Genomic DNA, 23,026 nt, shown 5'->3' with positions numbered 1-23,026 from the left:
GGCTAGACTAGTGGATGGATAGAGAGATGGATGGTTGGCTGGGTTTACGAGTGGGCAGGTAGATATATCTACAGATGCATGTATAGATGGATGGACAGATTAGATAACTTTGGCTGTAGTGGTGAGGACGTAGTGGGGCCAGGAGGGGCTGGAATGGGTAGGAAACTCGTACAGTAATCCAGGCAAGGAATAATTGGGGCAAGGATGAGGTTATTGGAATATCTCACACGAACTGAGCTGCTCGTATACATAACTGCACAGGTTAAGCTCCAGCATCATTTTCTTAGTAGAAGGGCAAATTTTTTTGGAATAAGCTTTTTCTTGGCAACTGCTCAGAAACTGTTCAGAATATAATCACCACCACTAGCTTAAGTCCCTTTTTTACCGTCACCTAAGAATTACAAGTGGTGGGAAACCAGTTTAAATCAGTCTTTGATATAAATCACCCCTCTCTCCATGATGAAATTCTTATTTACAAGGCTGTCTTCCAAGTGCCCAAGTGCCTTTGTCCTTCTTAGGGTTTCTTTGTGTTTAGAAGTTTCTAGCTAGACCCCTTTGTGAGGGTTAATCTTTTAAAGTTTTCATTTCATTGATTCCCTGTTCTTGGTTCTGGAAAAACAACCATTTATATCATGGAACTGTTTATCAATCATATCTCCGAAGAACCAGTTTAGATACACCATATTTGCTTAATACCTAGACCTCTGTCTTTTTTTCCTTCAAGTCAGAGTCTTTATTTTTTAAATCACCTTTAACATTTTTAAGTGCACACCTCCGTTGTGTTAAGTATATTCACATTGTTGTACATGACTAGGTCTCTTTTTTGAAATGCGTGGAGTATATGTTTTGATCAGATTGTCAGATGTTTAAGTGAAATTATCTGCTTGTTCCCATCATCTCTCTTCTAACATTTGTTGATGTTCCCGTCACTTTCTCTTTTAACATTCGTTGGTGTAGCTTTAAAGCTTGTATGGAGCTGTTTGATTCCAGGTTCCCTGGAGTTCCTTGGCGGTCTCACTTATCTGACTGGGGGAAGGCTTGTGGAATCAGAAATCTGGAGAGAGTGGAGAGAGAGGGCTAGGTGAGAAGTAGGCTGTATGCGTGGGGACTGGCCAACTGGAACACATGGACCCTATCCAGGGGCTGGCCATGCCCCAGCGCTTGCTGATGGCTGTGAAGTAGGAATACGGGCCCAGTGCTGCCAAATTTTCTCATATTTTTAAGAGAAGCTAGAAATCCAAATTTTTATATGAAATTTCCTGATTTGAAATGTTGGCATCTAATCTAAATGTTGGCATCTAATAAAAAAAAAATTTAAAGCATGTTTAAAACAACAATAATTACAAACCATTTGTGGGCCAAATTGGTGTAAAGGTCGCCTATTCCAGACCTCTAAATTAATCTGACCTAATCAATAGGAAATTGAGACCCCACAGTAGGGTAATAACTTTTCCCAAAGTCGTGTAACTGGTCAGTCAGTGGTCAGATCAGGACTTGAATTAAATTCTCCGTTACTGAAGTCTTAACAGCTGGTTGAAGCTTATTCTTGGGCAGACATACTTGATCTAGATACTCGTAAGTAAGTATTTATTTGGCATGTCTCTGACAAAATGCAGGTTTCTTAAAAAATAAAAGTAGTTAAAGCATATTTGTTTCCAAGCCTAGATAGTTTAGTGGTAAAAATGCAGGGACTCCAGACCAAATACCCTGAGTTTCAATCTGCTCCATGGCTTAGCAGCTGGGCTACTGGACAAATCACTGAACCTCTCTGTGTCTCAGTTTTCGCATCTGAAAAAGGAGGGATAAAGGACAATACTTAGGGAATTAAAGGAGATAATACATCTAAAGCACTTAGACTAGGGCCTAGCATGCAGAACTGTAGTTTTGGTATTATCTGTGATGATGGGGGTGAGGGTGTTGATGGTGATTTTTTGTTTGTTTGTTTCAGTTAGTTGACATTCAGTGTTATATAGTTTCAGGTGTACAGCTTAGTGGTTAGACATTTATACGACTTATGAAGTTATTCCCTCCATCTGATACCTTGGTGGTGGTGGTGAAAGTGACTGTGATGGTGATGATGGTGGTGATGGAGGTGGCGATGGTGATGAGACAGTTGAGAAAGTCCTCGATTCACAAGACAGTCAAGTAGGAACGATTCATTCATACGACTAAAGGACTTCAGTTTACAGGCGAATACCCTCCCGGATTCCTTTAAACGTCCGTCTCCATCCTTCGTAAAGGCTCAGGCACCTGCCTGGTACGTGCCACGAGGCGCACCTTGTACCTTTCTTCCTCATTCCTGGTTCTTAGCCTTTCTGGCTGCTGATCGATCTTCCCAGTTTGCATGTTCTGCCTGAGACGGCCTTGCATGTAGGGATCTTGTCTGTGTTCCTGAGGCCCGTGTCCCCTGGGTTTGAACTCCGCACCGGCCCCTGTCCCTCTTTGGTGCGTCCCGCTGAGCCCTCGCCTATGTTTGTGTCCGCAGGAGTGGACCGTCACGTGGAACACCAGCAACCCTGACTTCACCAAGTGCTTTCAGAACACCATCCTCGTGTGGGTGCCTTGTTTTTACCTCTGGGTCTGCTTCCCCTTCTACTTCCTCTATCTCTCCCACCATGACCGGGGCTACATTCAGATGACGCATCTCAACAAAGCCAAGACTGTAAGTCATCATGGGGACGGGGGCTGTGCCTGGGTGGGGAGTCGCCATTCGTGACAACTGACATATTTCTTCCACTTCATCGGCCCTGAGTTCCTTTTTCTAGAAGACAGGATAATGATGTGGTAGATAAAGGCTGCGGCCCTGGATTTAGACGTGGGTTCCCATGTTGACTCTGCACTTTTTTTTAGCCCCCCTGAGCCTCAGCTCTGTGTCATTACAATGGGGATGATAGGATCTATCTCAGATTGTCAGGACAAAATCAGGAGGTCTTCCTGCTGGACCAGGGATATCTTTTTACTTAAAGAAACAGTTTTTAATCTTGAAATAATTTCACACTATAGAAAAGCTGCAAGAATGATACCAAGAACCCTCTCTAGCCCTGTAGACCCGTTGCTTTCAGTCACCGATGTGTAACATTTTGCCATATTTGTTTTATTATTCGCTTTTGTCCTCTCCATATACACCTACTATTTATTTTCTGAATTGTTCGAGAGTAGATAGCAGCCCCTTTACCCATTAATTCTTGTAATGTAACCACAGTACAATGTTGTTATTTTTTTTAAAGATTTTTATTGGGGTTTTTTTGGTTGTGTTTTTTTTTAAAGATTTTTATTGGGGACCACAGTACAATTATTAAATTCAGGAGATTTAACATGGACATAATGGTTTTTGTTTTTTTTTACAAAATTTGTCTGCATTTCCATTTTGTCAATTGTCCCAATACTGTGTCTTTTTGAGCATTTTTCTCCCCCAGTTCAGGATCCAGGCCAAGGTCACGTGTTGCACTGAGTCACGTTGTCCTTTAGTTTGATTTTATCTGGAAGGTCCCTTCACCTTTCTTTGTGTTTTATGAAATTGACAGAGCTGAACAATGTGGGCCTTTTGTTTTATTTATTTACTGTCTTTTTTTTTTTTTTTAAACTGAGCCATTTTGCCACCTGTTGGCAGCTCAGCTTGGGTCGGGAATCGAACCGGCGACCCTGTCGCTCAGAGCTCGCACTCTTGAGTGAGCTTTTAACCAACTGAGCCACTCGGCTGGCCCCTGGGCCTTTTGTTTTAGACTGAGTCCTCCACTTAGGCCTGTAATGTTTTCTCATGATTAGATTCAGGGGACACATGTCTGAAAGGGAAACTGCAAGAGGGACGTGGTGTCCTCCGGCTGTTACATGTAGGATCACACGGTAACTTGCTCATTGAAGGGGTGTGGTCATGTGGTCAAAATGGCGCCTGCTTTCTCCTGCGCAGTTGCCGTTCTGCCCCTCAAAGATAAGCCTTCTGAGGGGAAGTCGTGTTAAACAGCATGTACACACCATGTTCCTCATTCCACCTTCTCCCCTCCACTTCGCATGTATCTATCTCAGTAGGTTTCGTTTGTTCGTTGTTTTGCTTTTCGTCTGTGTGCCTGTGTGTGTGTTTTGCAAGACCCATGCTTGATGAACACATTATTCTCACACGTCTGAATTTGACACACAAGACTCTCAGTTCATTTTACAAGTTCTGAAACCAAGTTGTTCAAAAAGGTCAATTATGAAACCATGGTTGATGTAGCAAATGAATATATCAAAAACTTCATTCAAATGTTGACATTTTAAAAAGACATTTAACAAATGGGCTTCTTACTTAAGCGTGCTTAAACACACCACATGTGGAATTGAAGTCCATTTATTATGGAGTTAGTTTCTACTAAGCACTGATATTAAAGAAGACCCCTGGCATCTGAGGATTTAAGAGTTTTCCAGTGTTCCCAATCATGCTAAAAAAACAAAATGACAAATAATTTCTGAGGCCCTTCAGTGAGTGGAAGGGCTAGTATGTGAGGGAAGTTACTTAGAAGTCGGAAAGCCTGGCCCCTGTAACTTAACTCATTGTGGCTTTGCCATTGTCTAGGTATCGCCAGGTAGCCACGAATGCTCTAGCGGTCACTTACATTTTATAGTTACACCTTTCTCAGTAATTTTTAAAGCCACGTTTGCCAAGGCTTATTTCCATGAACCCTTGGTAAACAGGAAAACTTGGATGATTTTATTGCAGCTGTCCCTTTGCCTATTCAAGCGCATCTCCAAATGCGACCCATTGCCCTCTCTTGAATTAGATCTTATATCTTCCTTAGACCTCTGGGAGCACTTCCCTGGGAAACATCTGCCTTTAAAATATAAATTGGCTTTTGTTCTTGTCTTGCTCAGAAACCCTCCAGCACTTGCTCACCACAGTCCAGAAGTCCTCTCAGTGGCTCCAGGCTCCTCTTGTGCCTGCCATCTCCTGCCACACCCATTGCTCTTTCCGCATCAGCCCTAAACCCATCCACCATGTTCCTACCCCAGGGCCTTTGCACTTGCTGTCCCTCTGCCTGATTTGTTTTTTCCCTCAAATGTTCACTTTTGGCCCTTTACTCAGATGTCACCTGATCGGAGAGGCTGACACCCAATCTCCTCTTTTATTTTTTTTTCATATCACTTATTTTTCTTTGGCATTATTGTATATATTTTTAAGTTTGCTTCTTGCCTGTTTGTTTTCACTAGAATCTCAGCTCCATGAAGGCAAGCACTTTTTTTTTTTAAATTAGTTTCAGGTGTACAAAACAGTATAGTAGTTAGACACTTATATACCTCACAAAGTGATAACCCCAATAAATAAGTCTATTACCCATCTGACACTGTGCATAGTTATTATAATATTATTGACTGTATTCTCTATGCTGTATTTTATACCCCCGTGACTATTTTTTTTAGTTACAGTTGACATTCAGTATTATTTTAAATTAGTTTCAGGTGTACAGTGTAGTGGTTAGTCATTTATGTAATTTATGAAGTGATTCCCCTGATAAGTCTAAGGGAGGCACGTTTGTCTGTTTCGTGTCCTGTTGGATCCTTGGCACTTTGAAAAGTGTGTGGCCCATAGTTGGCCCCCGATAAATTTTGGCCAGATGAATATTGTTGAATGAATGGTTATTGTGAGAGGGGTCTTATGCTCGCTGCTGGGGTTGCTGACCCAGACAAGCTCTAGACAGATCTCCTGAGTTTTCAGGTGCTGGGGCAAATAGTGACCAGACCAATAGTCATGCCGGGGGCGCGGGGGAGGACAGGATGCTGGTTACAGACGAGTGAAATGGCCCAGATGGTGGGTAACGCCACAGAGCATCTCTCTGTGTTCCAGAGGGTCTGTGCTATGTCCAAGGACCACAGCTGATAGTCTAGGGGCTGGTAGGTCCCCCTGAGGCTGAGCAGGGGTGAGTTCCAGTGCCACCCATTTTAAGCTTTGCATGTACTTCTCTTCCAGGCCTTGGGAGTTTTGCTCTGGCTCGTCTGTTGGGCAGACCTCTTCTACTCTTTCTGGGAAAGAAGTTGGGGCGAGTTCCCGGCCCCCGTGTTCCTGGTCAGCCCTACCTTCTTGGGTATCACCATGGTAAGTAGGAGCTGGCACCGTGAAGACCAAAAGCAGTGGCCAGCATTTTGAAATGAGAGGATCTCACAGCAAAAAATCCAGAAATCTGGCTTCGCTTGAAAAACTCAAAGAGCTGGCGACACCGGACTCGTAGTTATCTAGAGCAGCAGGCAGCTGGAGCTGTGGGGTGACTGCAGCCTTTAAAGGGGGCATGCACTGTCCAGGTTACCACAGTCCCCACCAGGCCCTGCTGTCCTCCCTGCCCAGAGGCTGAATGGCAGGTGCCCTCCTCCGTTGCACTTGCTGTACTCTCTTCTTGCACTGGCCAGCTCAGTCGTTTATAGTAATTGCCCAAGACCCAATGGCTTCTTGAGTTTTCAGGCTCTGGTGCAAGGGTGGGATTCCAAGCTGAATAGAACCACCCTGCCCCACGGGGGTCTCTCATTTAGTGGGAGATACAAGCAGGGGAAGTACTTAATTGCAGCTGACAGTGATTTGAGTACTTACTATGTCAAATTCTCAGATCAACCCTGTGGGATAGGTTCTGCTTTGTCTGTATTTTAAGGCGAGGCGACTAAGGCACAGAGAGGTTATGTGCCCTGCTAAAGGTCACACAGCTAATAACATAGCCAAGGGAGAGGTGGTCACCCCAGAGGCCATGCATTTAGCTCTTGCATTCCACAGTGACATGCTCTGAATTAAGGGCCATTTCTGCAAGATACCATGTGTCTTGGGTCCTCTGAGAAGCCTGAAAGGTTCTCGGTGAGCATAACCCTTGAGTGTTGTAGAATGAGTTAGGGAGCAATTTTGGGGCAGGGCGTTTTGAGCAGGGAGAGCAGTGTGTCCAAGGAAGGGTTGGGGGCCAAAAGGGAGTATCTGGGGAAGGAAGATGAGCCGCTCTGTGAAGCAGGATCGTGGAGCAGGGGTTCAGGGGGCGGACAGTGGATGTGACAGAAGACGGGTCAAGAGAGGCAAGTTGGAGCAAGATTGTGAGGGACAGCGAGTCCTTACAGCTGTGCTGTGTGCCAGGCACTGTTCTAATCCCTTGGCGTATCCATTCGTTTAAGAATGTTAGCTCATTATCCCGATTTTGTTGATAAACAAGTTGAGGCACAGAGAAGTGAAGGAACCGGTCCAAGGTCACACAGCCAGTAAGCGGCAGAGCTGGCTTCACACCCAGCCTGGCTGGTTCTGGTTTCTGCCCCACTGTGTCGGTGGGGCTCTGCTAATCCCTGGCGCTCCTGCTGGTCTTTGCTCTCCTTTGTGTCCCCAGAGCCTGGCACCGTGCCTGGCATGCAGTAAGCACTCCATAAATGTGTTTGGGGCGCGGGGAAATAAAGGCTTGGCTGTGCTGGCCTGAAGGTCTTGGACTCTACATTTTAACAAGTGGGTGTCAGGGTGGACTAGTTTGGGCTGGAGTAGCTCACACTCCCAAAACTAGTCCTGTTCCTGGTCCTTTGATTCTTCATTCTTCCTCAGTCTGTGATGCTGAGGCCCACCGTGTGATGGGCTTGATTCCCCCTGGAGCTCCGAGATGGGTCGGCCGAGAGGCAAACTGGCCTGTGAGATCATCAGTCTCTGTCCCCCTCAGGCTCCACGACAGAATGAAGGACCAGCCCCCCGTTCATGCTACAGAAACATTCTCCCGACATCCTTGGGGACGGGACTGGCAGGCACTGGGAATATGGGATGCGAGGCAGTCAGCAAGTATTTTTTTATCCTTGATAAGTGCCAGGGGTTGAAGATAAAGCAGACACAGTTCCTATCCTCATGGAGTGTGCAGTCCAGCTGGGTAAACAGACATTCAATGAATCAGTCCCGAAAAAGGCACACATGTTTGCTTGCTGTAAGGGAGAAGTTAGGGGAACTTGGTTTGATCTGGAGGGGAGGGAGGAAGAGACGACGGAGCTGAGGCCCGAACGAAAAGTTGAAGGGGCTGTGGGCAGAGGACTGACCAGTTGGCAAGAATAGCATGTGCAAGAGTCCTGGGGTTAGAGGGAGACATTGAGAGTTAGCTTGTGTGTCTGGGGCAAAGAGTGTGAGGAAGAGAGGCGTGGAGCTGGAATGGCACGGAGGGCAGTGGCCTGACCCTGTGGGACCCTGAGCTTCAGGGTAAGTGGGTTTTGTTTTTCACTCCCAAAGCTGGCTTCTAAACCTTTTCGTGTCATGGACCCCTTTCTCCTTTGCCAGTCTGGTCTCCTCAGAATGCTGTTCTTAAAAACATAAAATACATAGGATTAAAAAGGAATCCAGTCACACACACTCGCACATACATATGAAGATTTCGTGCTGTACATTTATATTTTTACTTGAGATTTAATTGATAAGCACATACGGTCTTGTAACTCTCACCTCCCCAAACATGTCCATCACCCCCGAAGTTTCCTGTGCCGCTCCTTCGTAGTCAGCCCCTGCCTCCACCCTCCCCTGGGAACTGCTGGCGTGTTTCCTGTCCCTGTTACTTTGCCTTTTCCAAAGTGTCCGGTGAACAGAACCACGCAGGCTGGAGCAGTTTGAGTCTGACGCTTCAGTTGTGCTGTGTATATCCAGAGTTTTTTTTTTTTAATTGCTAAGTGTATTTGATTGCATGGTTTTACCATTGCTTATCCATTCTTCAGTAGCAGGACATTTGGGCTGGGAAACCAATTATGTTTCAATACAGTTATCAGAAGATGAAAAAACAGAGTAAGAAATGTGGGCGCTTCTCCATGAATGCATTTCAAATCACGATCTAGCAGCATGTGTTGAGTCCTTCATTTCCAGATAGCAGTGACTGTACAGGATACTTGGGAAATCTTTAGCTATGTATTTTCAGATACAATTTTTTTTTTTAATTGGGGAATTTGGGGAGGGGAACAGCGTTGGGGAATTGGGGAAGGGGAACAGACAAGTTGCTGTCCTTTTGTTCTTCAGTCTAATTGTGGAGGACTTCGCTTCACTGGCCCATGTTGGTATTAACATTGCGCTCTTCCCGGTTGAGGCAGATCGGGCGCCGGCCTCTGGATGGCCGCTCACGGGGGCTCTTGGCAGCTCAAGCTGGCTGCCAGCCACTCACGGTAGCTCACGGCAACCCACTGCAGCCTACGCCGTCACCGGCGACTCACGTCAGCCCAGCTCCAGGTCGAGCTCTTGTTCACCATCTTAGCTGTAGAGCACGCAGCGTCACTGGTCCTCCTGTGGGATCCGAACCGGTGCTCTGCTGCTCAGAGCTGGTGTCCCAAGCCAGCTCTTAACCAACGCGCCACTCGGCCGGCCCTCAGATACCATTTCTGATGGTGACAGAGTCCCTGATACTGCTAATACCACTGTGGTTTACTACCTTCACTTATAGTTGGGGCGCTGATGCAGGAAGCTGAAGCTGTAATAGTTTCCCATCCAAGTTCATGGACTCCTGGGTTCTAGCCACAGCCTGTCCTTGAACCCCGGGTTAAAACCCCCAGTCGTAAAGACAAAGGTTTTGACCAAGGGTTTGACTCTGCATATTTAAAAGCCTCTGTGTGGAGAATGGGTTGTTGGGCAGGAGTGGAACCTGGGGGTTGGTGTGGGGGTGCCCGTGGGGTTACCCATCGCAAGGGGATGGAGGCTGGGACCAGGGTGAGCAGCAGGTAAGCTAAGGACGGGCCTTGGTGGCAGAGCCGACGTGTGTGACTGATGGATTAGCTATGGGGAGTGAAGGAGATGGGAGACCCGAGGACAGATAGATACACCTGTTTCTGGCTCTAGCAGCTGGGGAGCAGGGAGGGGTGCTGGGGGTAACCTACAGCTCCCTAGGAGACGGCTTGCGACTGTGACTGGAGGGAGGGCCGTGACATTTCCTCCTTTCAAGGAAAAGCAAGTTTTGTTCATTTTCTCTCCCTGACCATGAAGCCATGTGTCAAATGGAAGTCGTAGCCCCAGGTATCAGGGTTGAAACCATAATCCCGTTTCTCCACCACCATCATTCTAATGAAGATCCTTGAGGATGAGATGTGTGACTGTAGGCAGATTAAGTAACTTTCGTTTCCTCATTTGCAAACTGGGGCTCTCCCTCTCGGGGCCACGGGGTGCACTGAGCTAGTCAGTGCAGTGAATGCTTCGTACGGGGTGAAGGTAACAGGTGCGCCATAAAGAGCAGGTATCACCATTGCCCAAAGGGGAGTTTGAACACAGGTATTTCAGCTCTAAATCAACGGTGGGCCCTCCGCCTGCTTTTGTAAATAAAATTTTATTGGCACGCAGCCATGCCCATTCATCCATGTACCCTCTGGGCCTGCTTTTCAGGCTACAGTAGCAACGGTGAGTAGTTGTGACAGAAAGTCTGTGGTCCACAAAGCCTAACACATTTATTGTCTGATCTTGTAAGCAAAAGTGTGCCCGTCTCTTTCCTGCGCTACACTTTCCCCTCGACTTTTCCATCCTATCCCAGATCTATACACGGTCTCATTAAATTCCCACAACTCTCTAGTTCAATGCTGTTATCACTTCCATTTTGCAGACGAGGCAGTGAAGGCTCAGAGAGGTTCAGTAACTTGCTCAGGGTTACCCAGCAAGGCGAGAGCAGAGCTGGGGCTGGAGCCAGGTCCGCCCCCAGGCTGTTCTTGCAGCACTGGGCTGAGGGCAGCCCTGCTCCCAGCCTAATGTCTGCCAGGCTCCTGGACCATGGGGGCTTTGGGGGCCTGGCCTTCTCCTGATGACTCTTATTGTTCTTCTCTCTTCCAGCTGCTTGCTACCTTTTTAATTCAGCTCGAGAGAAGGAAAGGAGTCCAGTCCTCAGGAATAATGCTCACATTCTGGCTTATAGCCCTACTATGTGCCATTGCCATCTTGAGATCTAAAATCATGACTGCCTTAAAAGAGGTAAGTGGTGGCCTCACGCTGCGTCTTCTAGCAGCGGCCCTTGGGAGAGATGCCTACTCCTTTTTGGCTTGTGTGGAAATTCTGTGTTGCCATGGGAACCTGGGGGGAGGGTACCACACAGGCCTGGCTTAATCCCCAGGGAGTTCCCTACCTCATCCAGCTATTGTTCTAGAACCTTCTTTCCTTAGGGCCACACTTGTCTGTGTAGCTCCGAGGAGCCCATGTGGGTCCTCCAGGGGCGGGAGCCACAGGCAGACGCACACGGCCCTGTGAGTCTCTCTCAGCAGCCCACAGCAAGGCTGGGTGTTGGAACAGAGCCGAGCCGGGAGCTGTGTTTGCAGAGCAGCTGCTCCCCCAGGGGGCCCTGGGTTGTCCCCATGTTACCTTAGTGCCGTCAGCCACTACTCAGGCTGTGAAGTGACTCATGTTGGCTGCCATGTGCTGCTGCTCCTAGGAATTCTGAAGAGTGTGCACTTTCAGACTGTATCCTGTTGTTGTTCCCTGTCAGCCCGAGCTGATCAGGAACTGGCATCAGGCAAAGGAAGGAAAAGAAGTGGAGCATGTATTGAGTGCGTGCTGTGTACAGTGCAGACTGTCTTTAGTAGTGATGGCAGCTGACATTTACTGAGTCCATGTTTTCAAAGTGCCAGAGGGGCACTACGCTCTTGCCATCAATACCCTGCCAGGGTTTCTGAGCCTCAGTGCTAATCAGCATTTGGGCCGGGGGCGTCTTTGCTGTGAGGAGCTGTCCTGTGCTTTGTAGGACGTTTAGGGTCATCCCCGGCCTCCACTCACGGGGTGCCAGTGGCACCCTCCCAACTTACAGCAAACAGAATGGTCTCCAGACACTGCCGGGTGTTCCCTGGGATGTAAAGTCACCCCCAGTTGAGAACCACCGGTCTGTCTGTAGATGGGGGGAACTGCGGCACAGCGAGGTTAAGGAAGCTGACCAAGTCCCACAGCCAGCACGAGCAGAGCCAGGCCCCTGTGGGGGGGTCTGCTTCACCCCCAGGCCTCCTTGCAGCGTAGGGGACGCCCTCCCCAGGTGGTGTGGACCACTCCGCGATGTAACCGCCTGTCGTGTGTTACCTCGCGGGGGCGTGGGATGGGGCAGAAAGCCTGTCACCGGGCCTGTGTTCTGAGCAGGTGGGACTTCTGCGGCCTGCTCCCAGAAAGTCACCCGCTCTTCCTCCTCCACCCCTCACGTTTAGGACGCCAAAGTCGACGTGTTTCGTGATGCCACTTTCTACATTTACTTCTCCCTCGTGCTGATTCAGCTCGTGCTGTCCTGTTTCTCAGACCGCGCGCCCCTGTTCTCTGAAACCATCAACGACCCCGTAAGTGTGACCACAGGGACCACGAGTGTGTGTGAGAGAGAAATACTGTGCAGCGACGGCTGACGTTGATTGGGCCCTTGTCCTGAGCCGTTATCATCCTTCTGGGTTCTCTCCTTCCACCTTCCCCAAACACCTGGAGATGGTAATCGCATCCTCCTCGCTTTACAGGTGGGAAAACTGAGCCGTAGGTGTAGCTGGGGTGGGGGTGGGGCCTTAGGGAGGGAGTCTGATGACAGTCGTAGTTGTAATCTGCTGTGTCTCGCAGGCCTGTAGATTTTCTCATTTGTTGGCATAGAGATTTTAGAAAATGTGAGCAAAAATTTAAAAATGGGGAAGTTTCACATAAATTTTAACTGTCCAGGTTTTCTAGAAAAACAAGACATTCTGGCAGCGTTAAGGCTGTTACCCGCATGGCTACAGTTGGCCAGAGCTGGGGAGTGTTGCCCTCATTTGCCACAGTCCCCACCACCCCCTATCGCCCTGTACAGGCTTGCTTAGGGATGTGCCTGGCCCCAGGGATTCGAGTTGGAGACCCTCGGTCTGTTCTTTCATTCGGTGGGAAATCCTGTATGTGCAGGATATCAGTGGTCAGGGTGAAGATGGTCACTCTTCCTGCTGGGAGAATAAAAGGGGACACAGTCATTTGTTACCCTTGCCTCCCCTCTTCCTTCCCCCTTCCTCTCCCTCCTTCTACCTGTCCTATTGTTCCCTGCCAGCCTGAGCTAATCAGGAAATGGCATCAGGCAAAGGAAGGAAAAGAAATAGAGCATTTATTGAGCGTCCGCTGTGTACAGTACACACTGTCTTTAATATGATGGCAGCTGACATTTACTGAGTTTGTGCCGAGTGCCAGGCCCCGATCTGGGCACAGGGCCGTAGCAGTGAGTAAAGCAGAGTGTTTGCCCACTTGAAGTTTATGTTGTCATGGGAGGCAGGGTGCAAACAGTAACCCAGGCCCCACGTATCTGTCAGGTGGTGATAAATGCTGAGAAGAAGAAAGCAGGGAGAGGAAGCGGAGATGATTGATGTTGGGGGTCGTGTGCAGTTTTTGATAAGCGCGGTCAGGGAAGGCCTCTCCCAGGAAACTGCGTTGGAGCAGAGACCTGAAGGAGTGAGAGTGAGCCAAGCAAATTCCCAGAGCAAGAGCGTTTCCAGGCAGAGGGCTGACAAGTGCCAAGGCCCTGGGGCAGGAGCTACTATGGAATGGCAAGGGAACAGCAGGACAGACCAGCATGGCTGGAGAGGGCTGAGGGATAGCACCTGAGAGGTGGGGACAGTCACCTGCAGGCCGGATGAGCTGTGTGCCTCTTATTCTAAGAGGGACAGGATGCTTTCGGAGCATTTATTTGATGCTTTGTTCGTGATTAATCAGCTGTTAACGGGCGAAATTGCAACAGGCGCAGTTTTCAACTGCTGTGGTTCTGTTGGGTTTGGTGTGAACCTCAGCAAAAGGCTGAGGCTGCCTTTGTGGGAACGAAGGTAGACACTCACCAGTGTATTTTTTAGAAACCCGGGTCCTGGCTTGTGTCCTGAGAGACCCCATTCTTGGATTTCCCTGCTGAAGGCGGAACTGGGTTGGAGAAATGAGCAAAGTGTGCATTTGTGTGTGTGCATGCATGCATGCGTGTGTGCGCGCATGTGCATATTTTTGTGTTCATGTGTTTGTGGACATGTGTCTGTGAGTGTATGCATGTGTGTTTGTGGGTGTATAAGGTCCACAAAGGCAGCAGCCATGCCTGTGGCACCCACTGGACTCCTGCCCACGCCTGGCACCAAGGAGGGGCTTGGATATCTATGATGGTTGTGTCTGCTGTTCATCAGTGTGTGTGTGTGTGCCTGGGTGGGTTTGTGGCAGTGGACTGTCCCCATAGGAAACATTTGTTAAATGTCACACTGTTCTGTGGAGCTAAGGATCACACCGAACAAGTCACACCCCCCTAGGTGGCTGCAGACCTTGGGTTCCCCTGAGGTTAAACCGAGCCCCAATGGGGCTGACGGGCTGGCGTGGGGATTCCTGACCCTTCAGGCTTGCCGTGGGCAGCCGTCTCAGGGGACCATCCTGGGCACTTTATGCTGGAGGGAATTTCGGATTTCTGGTTCCCTCCAGGGATCTGGGTAATGTTCCTCTCACTTGTTCCCTGGGCACATGTGCAGGGAAGTGGCTCATAGAACTGCCTTCCTCCCTTCATTGTATTTTCTGCATTCCTAGGAGCCTGGGCCTGGGGCCTGCCCTGCCACTCTGGGGCGGCCTGACCTCTCAGCTCCAGCAGCTCAAGCCTGGGCCATGGGAAGGGGAGGGGGGCCGGGCCCTCCGACTCTCCTCCCCACTCACTCTTTTCCTGTTTTAGGAATTGAAGCTCAGAGAGGGGGGCTGTTAGACCCTAACTTACCCTCGAAATCTGCAGTTGGGCAGATCCTGAGTTTTAATCCCACCTGGGTTCCTTTATCCTTTCAATAGACATTGATTTAGCATCTGTTGCAATAGGGCGCTTAGCTATGGAGACACATCATGTGTGAAGTAGATTGTGATTCCTGTCCTGCTGTGGCTGTCTGTTACTCCGTAACAAACCACCCTGGTTTATTCTTGTTTCTCAGTCCTGGGTGTTGACTGGGCTCAGCCGGGTGGCTCTCACTTGGGGTCTCTCCTGCAGTCACAGTCAGATGGCGGCGGGGGCTTGAGTTTGCCAGAAGGCTTCCTCACTCACATGTCTGGGGGTGAATGCAGCCGCTGGCTGGAGCCTGGGCCGGGGTCGACAGCTCCATGTGGTCTCCCCAAGCGGCTTGGGCTTCCTCACAGCATGGCTGCTGCTCTCTAAGAGTGAGTGCTCTGAGAGAGAGTCCGGGGGTGGGGGTGGGGTGCTGTGATACCTTTTACAACCTGGTCCCCGAAGTCACGTAATATCACTCCGGCCCTACTGTCTTGATTGAGGCAATCACAAAAGCCTGCCTAGGAGCAACTCTTGGGGGTTGGGGACAACATAGACCCACCTCTAGGTGGGGGCGTGACCACATCTCACCGTGAGAAGAGCACATGGGGTGGCAGATAACGTCTGGCCATCTTTGGAAAATACAGTCTGCCGTGTACCCTCTGAAGCTCCTGGTCTCGTGGTGAGACAGCCATTAAGCAGGTCAACCGACACATAAGCACAGAACCACAATTGAGATGATGAAGGCGGGGAAGCAGATCACGTGACTTTTAGACTGGGGACTTTGGGCCAGTCGCCCCTCCTTTCAGGACTTCAGTGTCCCTGTCTTGAAAATGGGCTGAGGTTCCACCTGGTGCTCGCTCCGTCCCCGTCCTGCCCCAGGTCTGAGGAGGGACACTGTAGGTGGCTTCTCTGCCTGTCACCCTCGGGGCTGGTATCTCAGCGGAGCCTGAAAGGTCAGGAGAGTCCGGCCCCTGCCTCTCTCCTGTCCTCAGAGCAGTAGCCACATGTCGCCTGTCCTTAGAGAGACAGGTCAGCCAAGCCCAGGAGTGGGCCACGGTTCCGCAGGCCTGGGTGGGAGCCTGTGCTTCTCCACACTCCCTCCTGCTGAGTCACACAGCTGGCCGTCCTCCCCAGCTGGCCCTGTGCCCACCCCGGTGCATGACTCAGACGTCTATTCCTGTCCTGGTTTGTTGCTGGGGCTGTTCCCTGCGTCTCCCCAGCCTCTGGTCCTCTTCTCATGCTGGCCCTGAGACTGCTGCTTAGGGTTAGGGGTTTCCATTTGCGGTTGCGGGCAGCAAGGCCAAATGTGGTCACGCAGCAGACCCTCACTTCAAAGCGGGGCCCTCGGACCAGCACCATCAGCGTCCCCACGTGCTCGTTGGAAGTGCAGCGTCTCGGGCCTCCTCCTGAGCCCTGCTGACTCAGCCTCATCTCGATAAGATCCTCGCAGTTGGAAATCTCTGGGTTAGCACATTCATTGAAAACCGCTCAGCTTATTTGGAGTAAGAGGTATTTTTAGCCCTGTCCATAAATATGAAACATTTCTTCCCCAGCATTTTACTATGAACTTTTCCAACCTACAGAGAAGTTGAAAGAACTGCACGGGGAGAGCCATCTACCCACCGACTAGATTCTACAGTTAATATTTTGCCTAACTTGCTTTATCACGTAACTGTCTAGCCAGCCTGCCAACCAGCTAATTTTTTTTGATGTCTGAAACTTCCTTTGAAATACATTAGTGGCCTTCATCCAAACACTTCACCATGCAAACCATTATCTGTGTATAGTTTTGTTTTCCTTAAAGTGAAATACGTACAGTGACATTCCTGTTACCATTTGATGACATTTTTGATAAACAGATAACTCAACCCCTATCAAGATACGGAACATTACCAGGACCCCAGAAAGTTTCCTCCTGCCCCTTCATGGTTGGTCTCTACCCCTCACAGCCCAGAGGCAATGAGCTGCTAACAGCTTAGGCTGTGGATGAAAGCGTCATAAAGTCCGTTTTTAATTCCTTCTCTCCTTTCTGCTTTTAGTCATTCAGTGTTTCAGCATCGTGCCAGTGGCCGAGCTGGGCTCTGAGCACCTAGAAATGAACAGATGTTGACCACTGCTCCTGATGAGAGATGGAGGAGGGGGCAGTGGGCGCATAAGCCAGCGGCTGCAGGATGGACGCTGGGCTCTGAGGCAGGGAAGTGCTGGGGGCGGTGCGAGGCCAGCATCCGGGGGAGGCCAGCAGCCAGCGTGCCTGAGTCACAGGAATGAGCAGCCTCGCCTGGCTAATGGGGTTGAAGGCTGGAGGCTGGACAGGACGTTGCTCCTGGGTTGCTCCAACGTGCAAAGGGGTGGAGATCTGGTGGGACGTGTGGGCGTTTGGGGGCTGCAGAGAATTCTCCTGGGCTGGGTAGGACAGGCCAGGGAGGCGAGCATGAAAAACTAAGGGTAGAATAGCGTGTCACCATAAGGACTTGGAATTTTGACCCAGTGGAAGATTTTTCAGCAGGTGTGTGACACACTCAGGTTGGCGGTGTTTGCCGGCCGGAAGGAAGAGGACGCATGGGACACGGAGAGGACACTTAGGAACCCAGGCAGGTTGAGAGGAACGCTGAGCTGGATAGTCACCTGTGTGCACTAGACCATCAGAAACCAGGGAGCAGTGAGCAAGGTCATGCAGAAAGGGCGCTGTGCACGTGGTGTGGGCTGTGGCGGGAGGAACCGTGGTCCTCAGCAGGGAGGTGCTCACACAGCTCTACGCGGCGCAGCCAACAAGAAACAGCACTGTTTCAAGTTGTAGCAATGCATCTTTCATTATTGGACGTTTCGGTTTGCTCCAACCAGTAATAATGGTAACAGACCCGTGTGCTGTATTTATTAATTTGTTTAATTCTCGGAGCAACCCCACGAGGCAGGATTTTACAGATGAGAACAGCGAGGGTCGGAGTGGTGAAGTGTCTTGCCTAAGCCACGAGGCTGGATCGGGGAGCCCTTCCGTTGGGTTCGGACACCTGAGCAAGCCCGGGCATCTCCAGGAGGGCTTGCTGAAACACACATCACCAGGCCCCACCCCCAGAGCTTCTGAGTCACTAGATCTGGGTGGAGCCGCAGTATTTGCATTTGTAACAAATCTCCAGGTGCTTTGGAAACTGGTGATGGGGGCCCCATTCGAGAACCCTTGTTCTAAGCTATGCTGCCTCACCCATCCCTTACTCCTGAGCATTAGGAAACGCAGGTGGGAGCCACCGGCAGACAACTGAACTAAAAGCAGAATCAACACCAGAAAAGGTGTGTTGGGGTCCCAGATAATTTCTGACAAAAAGGCCAGAATGGCAAAAGATGTAGAGAAGGTCCCCCCACAAACTATCTTGTATGAAAGTTGATGAATGAATTCTCAAAAGAACCAGTGCCTGGGGCTCTTGTACCAAATTGGTTCAGTCCACATAGTTTCTGGCTAAGTCACCCGAGAGCCAGACATAGATGCCAAAGAACGCAGCTCTGATTGCATAAATCAGATTTTCTTTCCTTGTGCCTTCAGCCTGGGCTTGTGGGAATTATTCTCATTTCTAAATGACTGGGGGACCAGTTCATCAGCCTCCTTCATCCTGGGTCAGGAGTTGGTCCGTTTCAGTCTCAGGGGCTGGAAACCCAGATCTGGCAGTCCGGCTTTTGTACTTGATGCATTATATTATACCAGAATGTCCTGCTTGGTTTCATTTAAACGTTCTGCCATCTGGATCCTTATGCAATAGCCTTTTTTTTTCTTTTCTTTTTGTAATCATCAGTTCTTGGCCGCTTCAGAGCTCCAGTTGCCTGTTATCAAATAAGGCCTTCTACGTCAGCTAGGGACTTCCGGAAACCGGCTCCCAAACCCATAAGCATTTCCTTCTCTCCGGCTGGTGACGGGGACCCTGTGTCGGCCCAACATGGCTTCCGATAATCTGAAAACCCGTGTTTGGATCCAGCAGGGAGGAGGGCTGGGGAGACGCATTTGACAAAGCTGTGGGAGTGTGCAGATTACACACCGGAGTGTTCGTGGTGATAGTCCGGCCTCACTGTGTTTACAGAGCAAATTCTCTCACAGGGGCCAGGATTTTTCACCAGCAGCGTGAGGATTCATCTTTTCCCCGGGAGCCATCATTTCTTACGGTCTCCTTAGGTAGAAAAGGAGCAAATTCACCTTTAATTGTGCAGTCCACAGGTTGCTGCATTCCTGACCTGCAGTTGGACTCGCCCGACTTTGAATGGAGGCCAGCGTTTGTGAGGCCCCTGTGGGTATATGCCTAACACCTCTGCTATTTGTACCGTGCCTCTGTGCAAATTAGAAAAAGATGATTCACCCGCCCTGGGTGGGTGAGTTTGGGATAGGCCCTGTGTCCTTCAAGCTGATACAGCCCCTCCCTCGCACAGGGCTTGGCGGAGCTGGGCACGGGGTGCCTTGTAGCCCCCACTTGCCCCTCAGCTGGGCATCTCTGCGTAAGGTGTAACTTTGCACAGCCCTACTCCCTGTGGATGCCAAGCCTGAAGGAAGACTGGACTGGGAGGCAGAAGGCCCTCATTTGAGCCCTAGTTTCCCCCTTATTAATCATTGTCTCCTAGGGTGTTGTGAGGTCTGACGTGAGCAGGGGTCAGCCAGCATTTTGTGCAAAGAGCCAGACAGCATTTCAGGTGTTACAGGCCGTGTGGTATCTGTCTCGGCTGCTCAGCTCTGCCCTTGCAGCTCAAAAGCAGCACGGACGTTATGTAAACGAAGGAGCATCACTGCATCCCAATAAAACTTTATTGCCAAGTGGCCCGCCTGCCTGCCTGCCGGCCTTTGTTTGCTGACCCTTATATTATTACTAGTAATGCCATTTCATGAGCTTTTACTCTGTGCCAGGTGCTATTCTAAGTACTTAACATGTTTTATCTCATTTAATTTCATCACCACCGTGTAACTTGCCCAGGGTTCCACAGCTGGTAAATGGCAGAGCTGGGATTCAAACTCTCTAACCTCCTAGGTAGGCATGTGTTGCCTGACACATAAGCCCCCCCCTCCCCCCTCTGTCTCTGGCACCCTGTATCTTTCCTTTGTTGCAGCTTTCACCGTTTATACTTATATATTTATTTGCACCTTGGTTTGCTTCCTGTCCGTGTCCCCCTCAGTTAGAAGTTGTATGGGGTGGGGACCTCGCTGCCTCCTTCCTGGCTGTGTCCCCAGCCTTTAGCTGCCTCCTGGCATATAGGCAGGGCTTCCCTAAATATTTGCTCAAGAAATAAATGAGTCATGGCCAGCTGTGCCCCACCCTCTCCTCCTCCGCCTCCAGCACTGCTTAGCTTTCCACTGTAGGTAGGAATCGTGCTACAGTTGAAGAACATTTGGGATTCCCTGATAACCCACCCACTTCCGGAAGAAAAACCAGCCTACAGAGCAAATCCAACCGCCTCCTCCATGATTACTGTTGCCACCTTAGGTTGGAAGAATTCCGTCTTGCAACACAGTCCCATGGACCTCATCTCACTTGTCCCACCTTGTAGCAAAAACCAAGGCTTAGGGGGGAAGGGACTTGTCCAAGGTCATTCAGCTAGAAAATGGCAGAACTGGAATTTGATCCCAGGTCCATCTGGCTCCGTCGTCTGAACTCCTCCTGCTGTAGGATGGTCTGTAGTGTAGGCCTGTAGGTCAGCTGCATCTGATTTACCTCATTAACAATAGACTGATGCCAGGGCCTCATCCCCAGAGGCACTGAGGTAGTTGGTCTGGGTTGGGACCTTGGGCACCTGGGCAATTCTGGGGCAGCCGGGGCTGGAAACCTCTGCAGGAGGTTGGGTGGTTCTCAGCCCAGGAGGCTGTGTGTTTGAATCACTGGGAGAACTTTTTGGGTTGGAAACTCATATGTGTACAAAAGTGGACAGACAGCATAGTATCATGAACTGTCATGGACTTGACCCTGCCTCGCATGTAGAAAATTCAAAGGCACTTTAAAGTTTTAATAACTCTTATTTTGAAATAAGTTGATGCACGAGAAGTTGCAAAAATTGTAGATAAGAGTTCCTGTATATCCTCCTCCCGGCTTGCCCCAGTGACGGTGTCTGGAAGATAAGGGTTTTAAGCAGTAAAACTGTGACACCATTATCTGGCCTAGAAACAATAATAATTCAGTACTCCATTGTGGTTGCAACGTGGCGCATTGTCTTACGTTGTATTATTCCTTCTTCGTTTATTAGCTGGGCTATTTCTATCCAAAGACATTTCCCCTTGTCTCTTTCCCGCCACTCCACCCCGTGGTGTAGTTCCTTTAGGAAAGGCAGGAAAAATGCTTGTTTCCTGCCCTTACTCTATTTCCAGTACAATGACTTGGTTTCCTCGCATCTTTTCCTCAGTAACACCAAGAGGTGGTTCTTTTTGTCCAGTATCAGCGTGAACTTGTATATTTAAACATACATGATGTGTTTCAGTCCATTCTATGTATTTTCCTTATTGCAGCTCAGATTGTCCCTTTGTGGGCGAGTGGCAGCCACTTCTGGTTGCTCCCAAGGCCTTTCAACAATCCTACCTGGCTTCAGTTTCCTTAGTGTCGCGTGTGACAAGAGGTTCTAGGCTTGTCTTGCGCATTTCCTGCCAAGCTCTTTGCCAAGGAGAATCTGGAGTTAAAAACACAAAACACTCAGATGCCTGAGCCCCTTCCCCAAACCAGGTTAATCCGACTCTCTGGGGCAGTGGCGGCGGTGGGGGGTTGGGGCAGATATGGTGTTTTCTAAAAGTGCTTCCAGCCCGGATGGACAACCACTTGGGTCGAGGGTGTCTCTAAATGCCTTATCTCTGAAAAATACTGGAACGCTGAGCGCCACCCTCAGCTGAAGATCTCATGACTAACTGCGTGGTGATCCCCCGTCACTAAAGCTGCTGCTTCAGAATTGAGTGAGACCTGAGCGTGTCAGTGTTGAAAGTGCAGACCCAGAGGCTGATGTCCCTTTCCTTGCCTGGGAAAGAGGTCCTTTGAAAGCTTGCTGAGAAGCTGTCCGTGGCTTCCCGTTGCCCTTGGATGGCCTCTATCAACTACGTCAGTCCTCATCCCCTGTTGACTCTTCCAGTGAGCCCAGTAAGGCACCATGATCTCACTGGTAATACCCGCCTCCAGGCTGTGATCCCTGTCGCAGTTGCTGTGTTGTGTTTGTTCAGGGGATCGTTTGATGACTGTCTCTCTCCGGAGCCTGACTGTTGGGGGCTCACATCCTGTCTCACACCTTCTCACTGTGGGACCCTGGACCAGTCATTTCAGCCCTGGCCCTTTCAATTTAACTACCAAGTGAAGGTGATTGCTTTTCCCTACTTCGTAGGGTAGTTATGAAGATGAAGTGACATGATCTGTATAAAGCACTCAGCTCATGTGGAGAATGTTAACAGGTGGTGGTGGTGATATTACTGCTACTTCTACTACCCTAGTATACTATGGGCTTCCTAAAGGGAGGGGTCCTGTCTGTGTGTTCCGATTTGTGTGCACGATGCTAGGCACGTAGTAGGGGCTAAGAAAATATTTGTTGAATGAATGAATGAATGAATGATGGAGTGAAGTGGGGACAGTGGTAGCACCACCCCCATCGGGTTGCTATGGGGATGTGAGATAAGGCAGGTATGCGATGCACTGTACTGTTTTTGCACATAGGAGACACTCAGGAAATATTATCTGGGTGAAACTAGAGGAGCTGCCGTGCATTTCTTTCAAGGCCACCAGGGCTCAGGAGGGAGATCCTTTCGAGGTGCAGCTCAGTGGCGTGAGAGTGGGTGCTGGCCCTTTGGGAGGTAGAGACGTGTGCTGACTGCTCCCTGCTGAGCCCTGGTGTAGACGAGCATTTGAATCATTCCTTTCTCATTTCCTCCCCATCCTCTTTTCTCTCCACTAGAACCCTTGCCCGGAATCTGGCGCCTCCTTTCTTTCCAGGATCACCTTCTGGTGGATCACAGGGTAAGGCCTGGCCCCCCTGCCACGGGCAGAGGGTGGTGATGAATGTGGGTTTGGCAACCCCCCACCCTTCCCCGGACACACAGTCGCACCCTGAGTGTGCCTGCCCTGGGCATGGGGTCTCAGAGACACTGACCCAGCCCCCATGTTCATGAGCTCGAGTTACGTGAACCATAAGTCACTTGGACCTCTGCAGACAGTGTAGCCTGGGACAGTCAGAAGCTGCGTGCTCTTGGTGCAGCTTCAGATTTGGGTATTTTTTTAACATCAGACATAATTGCTATTATTGGCATTGCTTCAAACCCCTCACCATTAAAAATACACATACACCATAGGAAATGTAGGTGAGAGAAACACAGAAATCAGCAAAAAAAACACCAGAGACAACCAATGTCAACAGTTTGATATGCTCCCTTTGCATTCCCTTTTTTTTTTTTTTTT

The 23,026-nt window shown here is 49.6% G+C and overlaps 1 protein-coding gene across 1 annotated transcript in view; it reads left to right on the top strand.

The window, feature by feature from the left end:
- The window catches only part of ABCC1 (ATP binding cassette subfamily C member 1 (ABCC1 blood group)), a 126,110-nt gene that overhangs the window by 24,875 nt on the left and 78,209 nt on the right, over window positions 1–23,026 (top strand). The window contains exons 2-6 of the mRNA XM_019666077.1: window positions 2,486–2,662; window positions 5,939–6,064; window positions 10,742–10,879; window positions 12,091–12,216; window positions 22,527–22,588. Coding sequence (XP_019521622.1) covers window positions 2,486–2,662; window positions 5,939–6,064; window positions 10,742–10,879; window positions 12,091–12,216; window positions 22,527–22,588 — 629 coding nt within the window. The remainder of the gene's footprint in view (window positions 1–2,485; window positions 2,663–5,938; window positions 6,065–10,741; window positions 10,880–12,090; window positions 12,217–22,526; window positions 22,589–23,026) is intronic.

Source organism: Hipposideros armiger, unplaced genomic scaffold, assembly GCF_001890085.2.
Source record: "Hipposideros armiger isolate ML-2016 unplaced genomic scaffold, ASM189008v1 scaffold_460, whole genome shotgun sequence".
NCBI lineage: Eukaryota > Metazoa > Chordata > Mammalia > Chiroptera > Hipposideridae > Hipposideros > Hipposideros armiger.
Note: the sequence above shows the minus strand (reverse complement) of the source record. Positions and strands in the feature narration are given on the sequence as shown.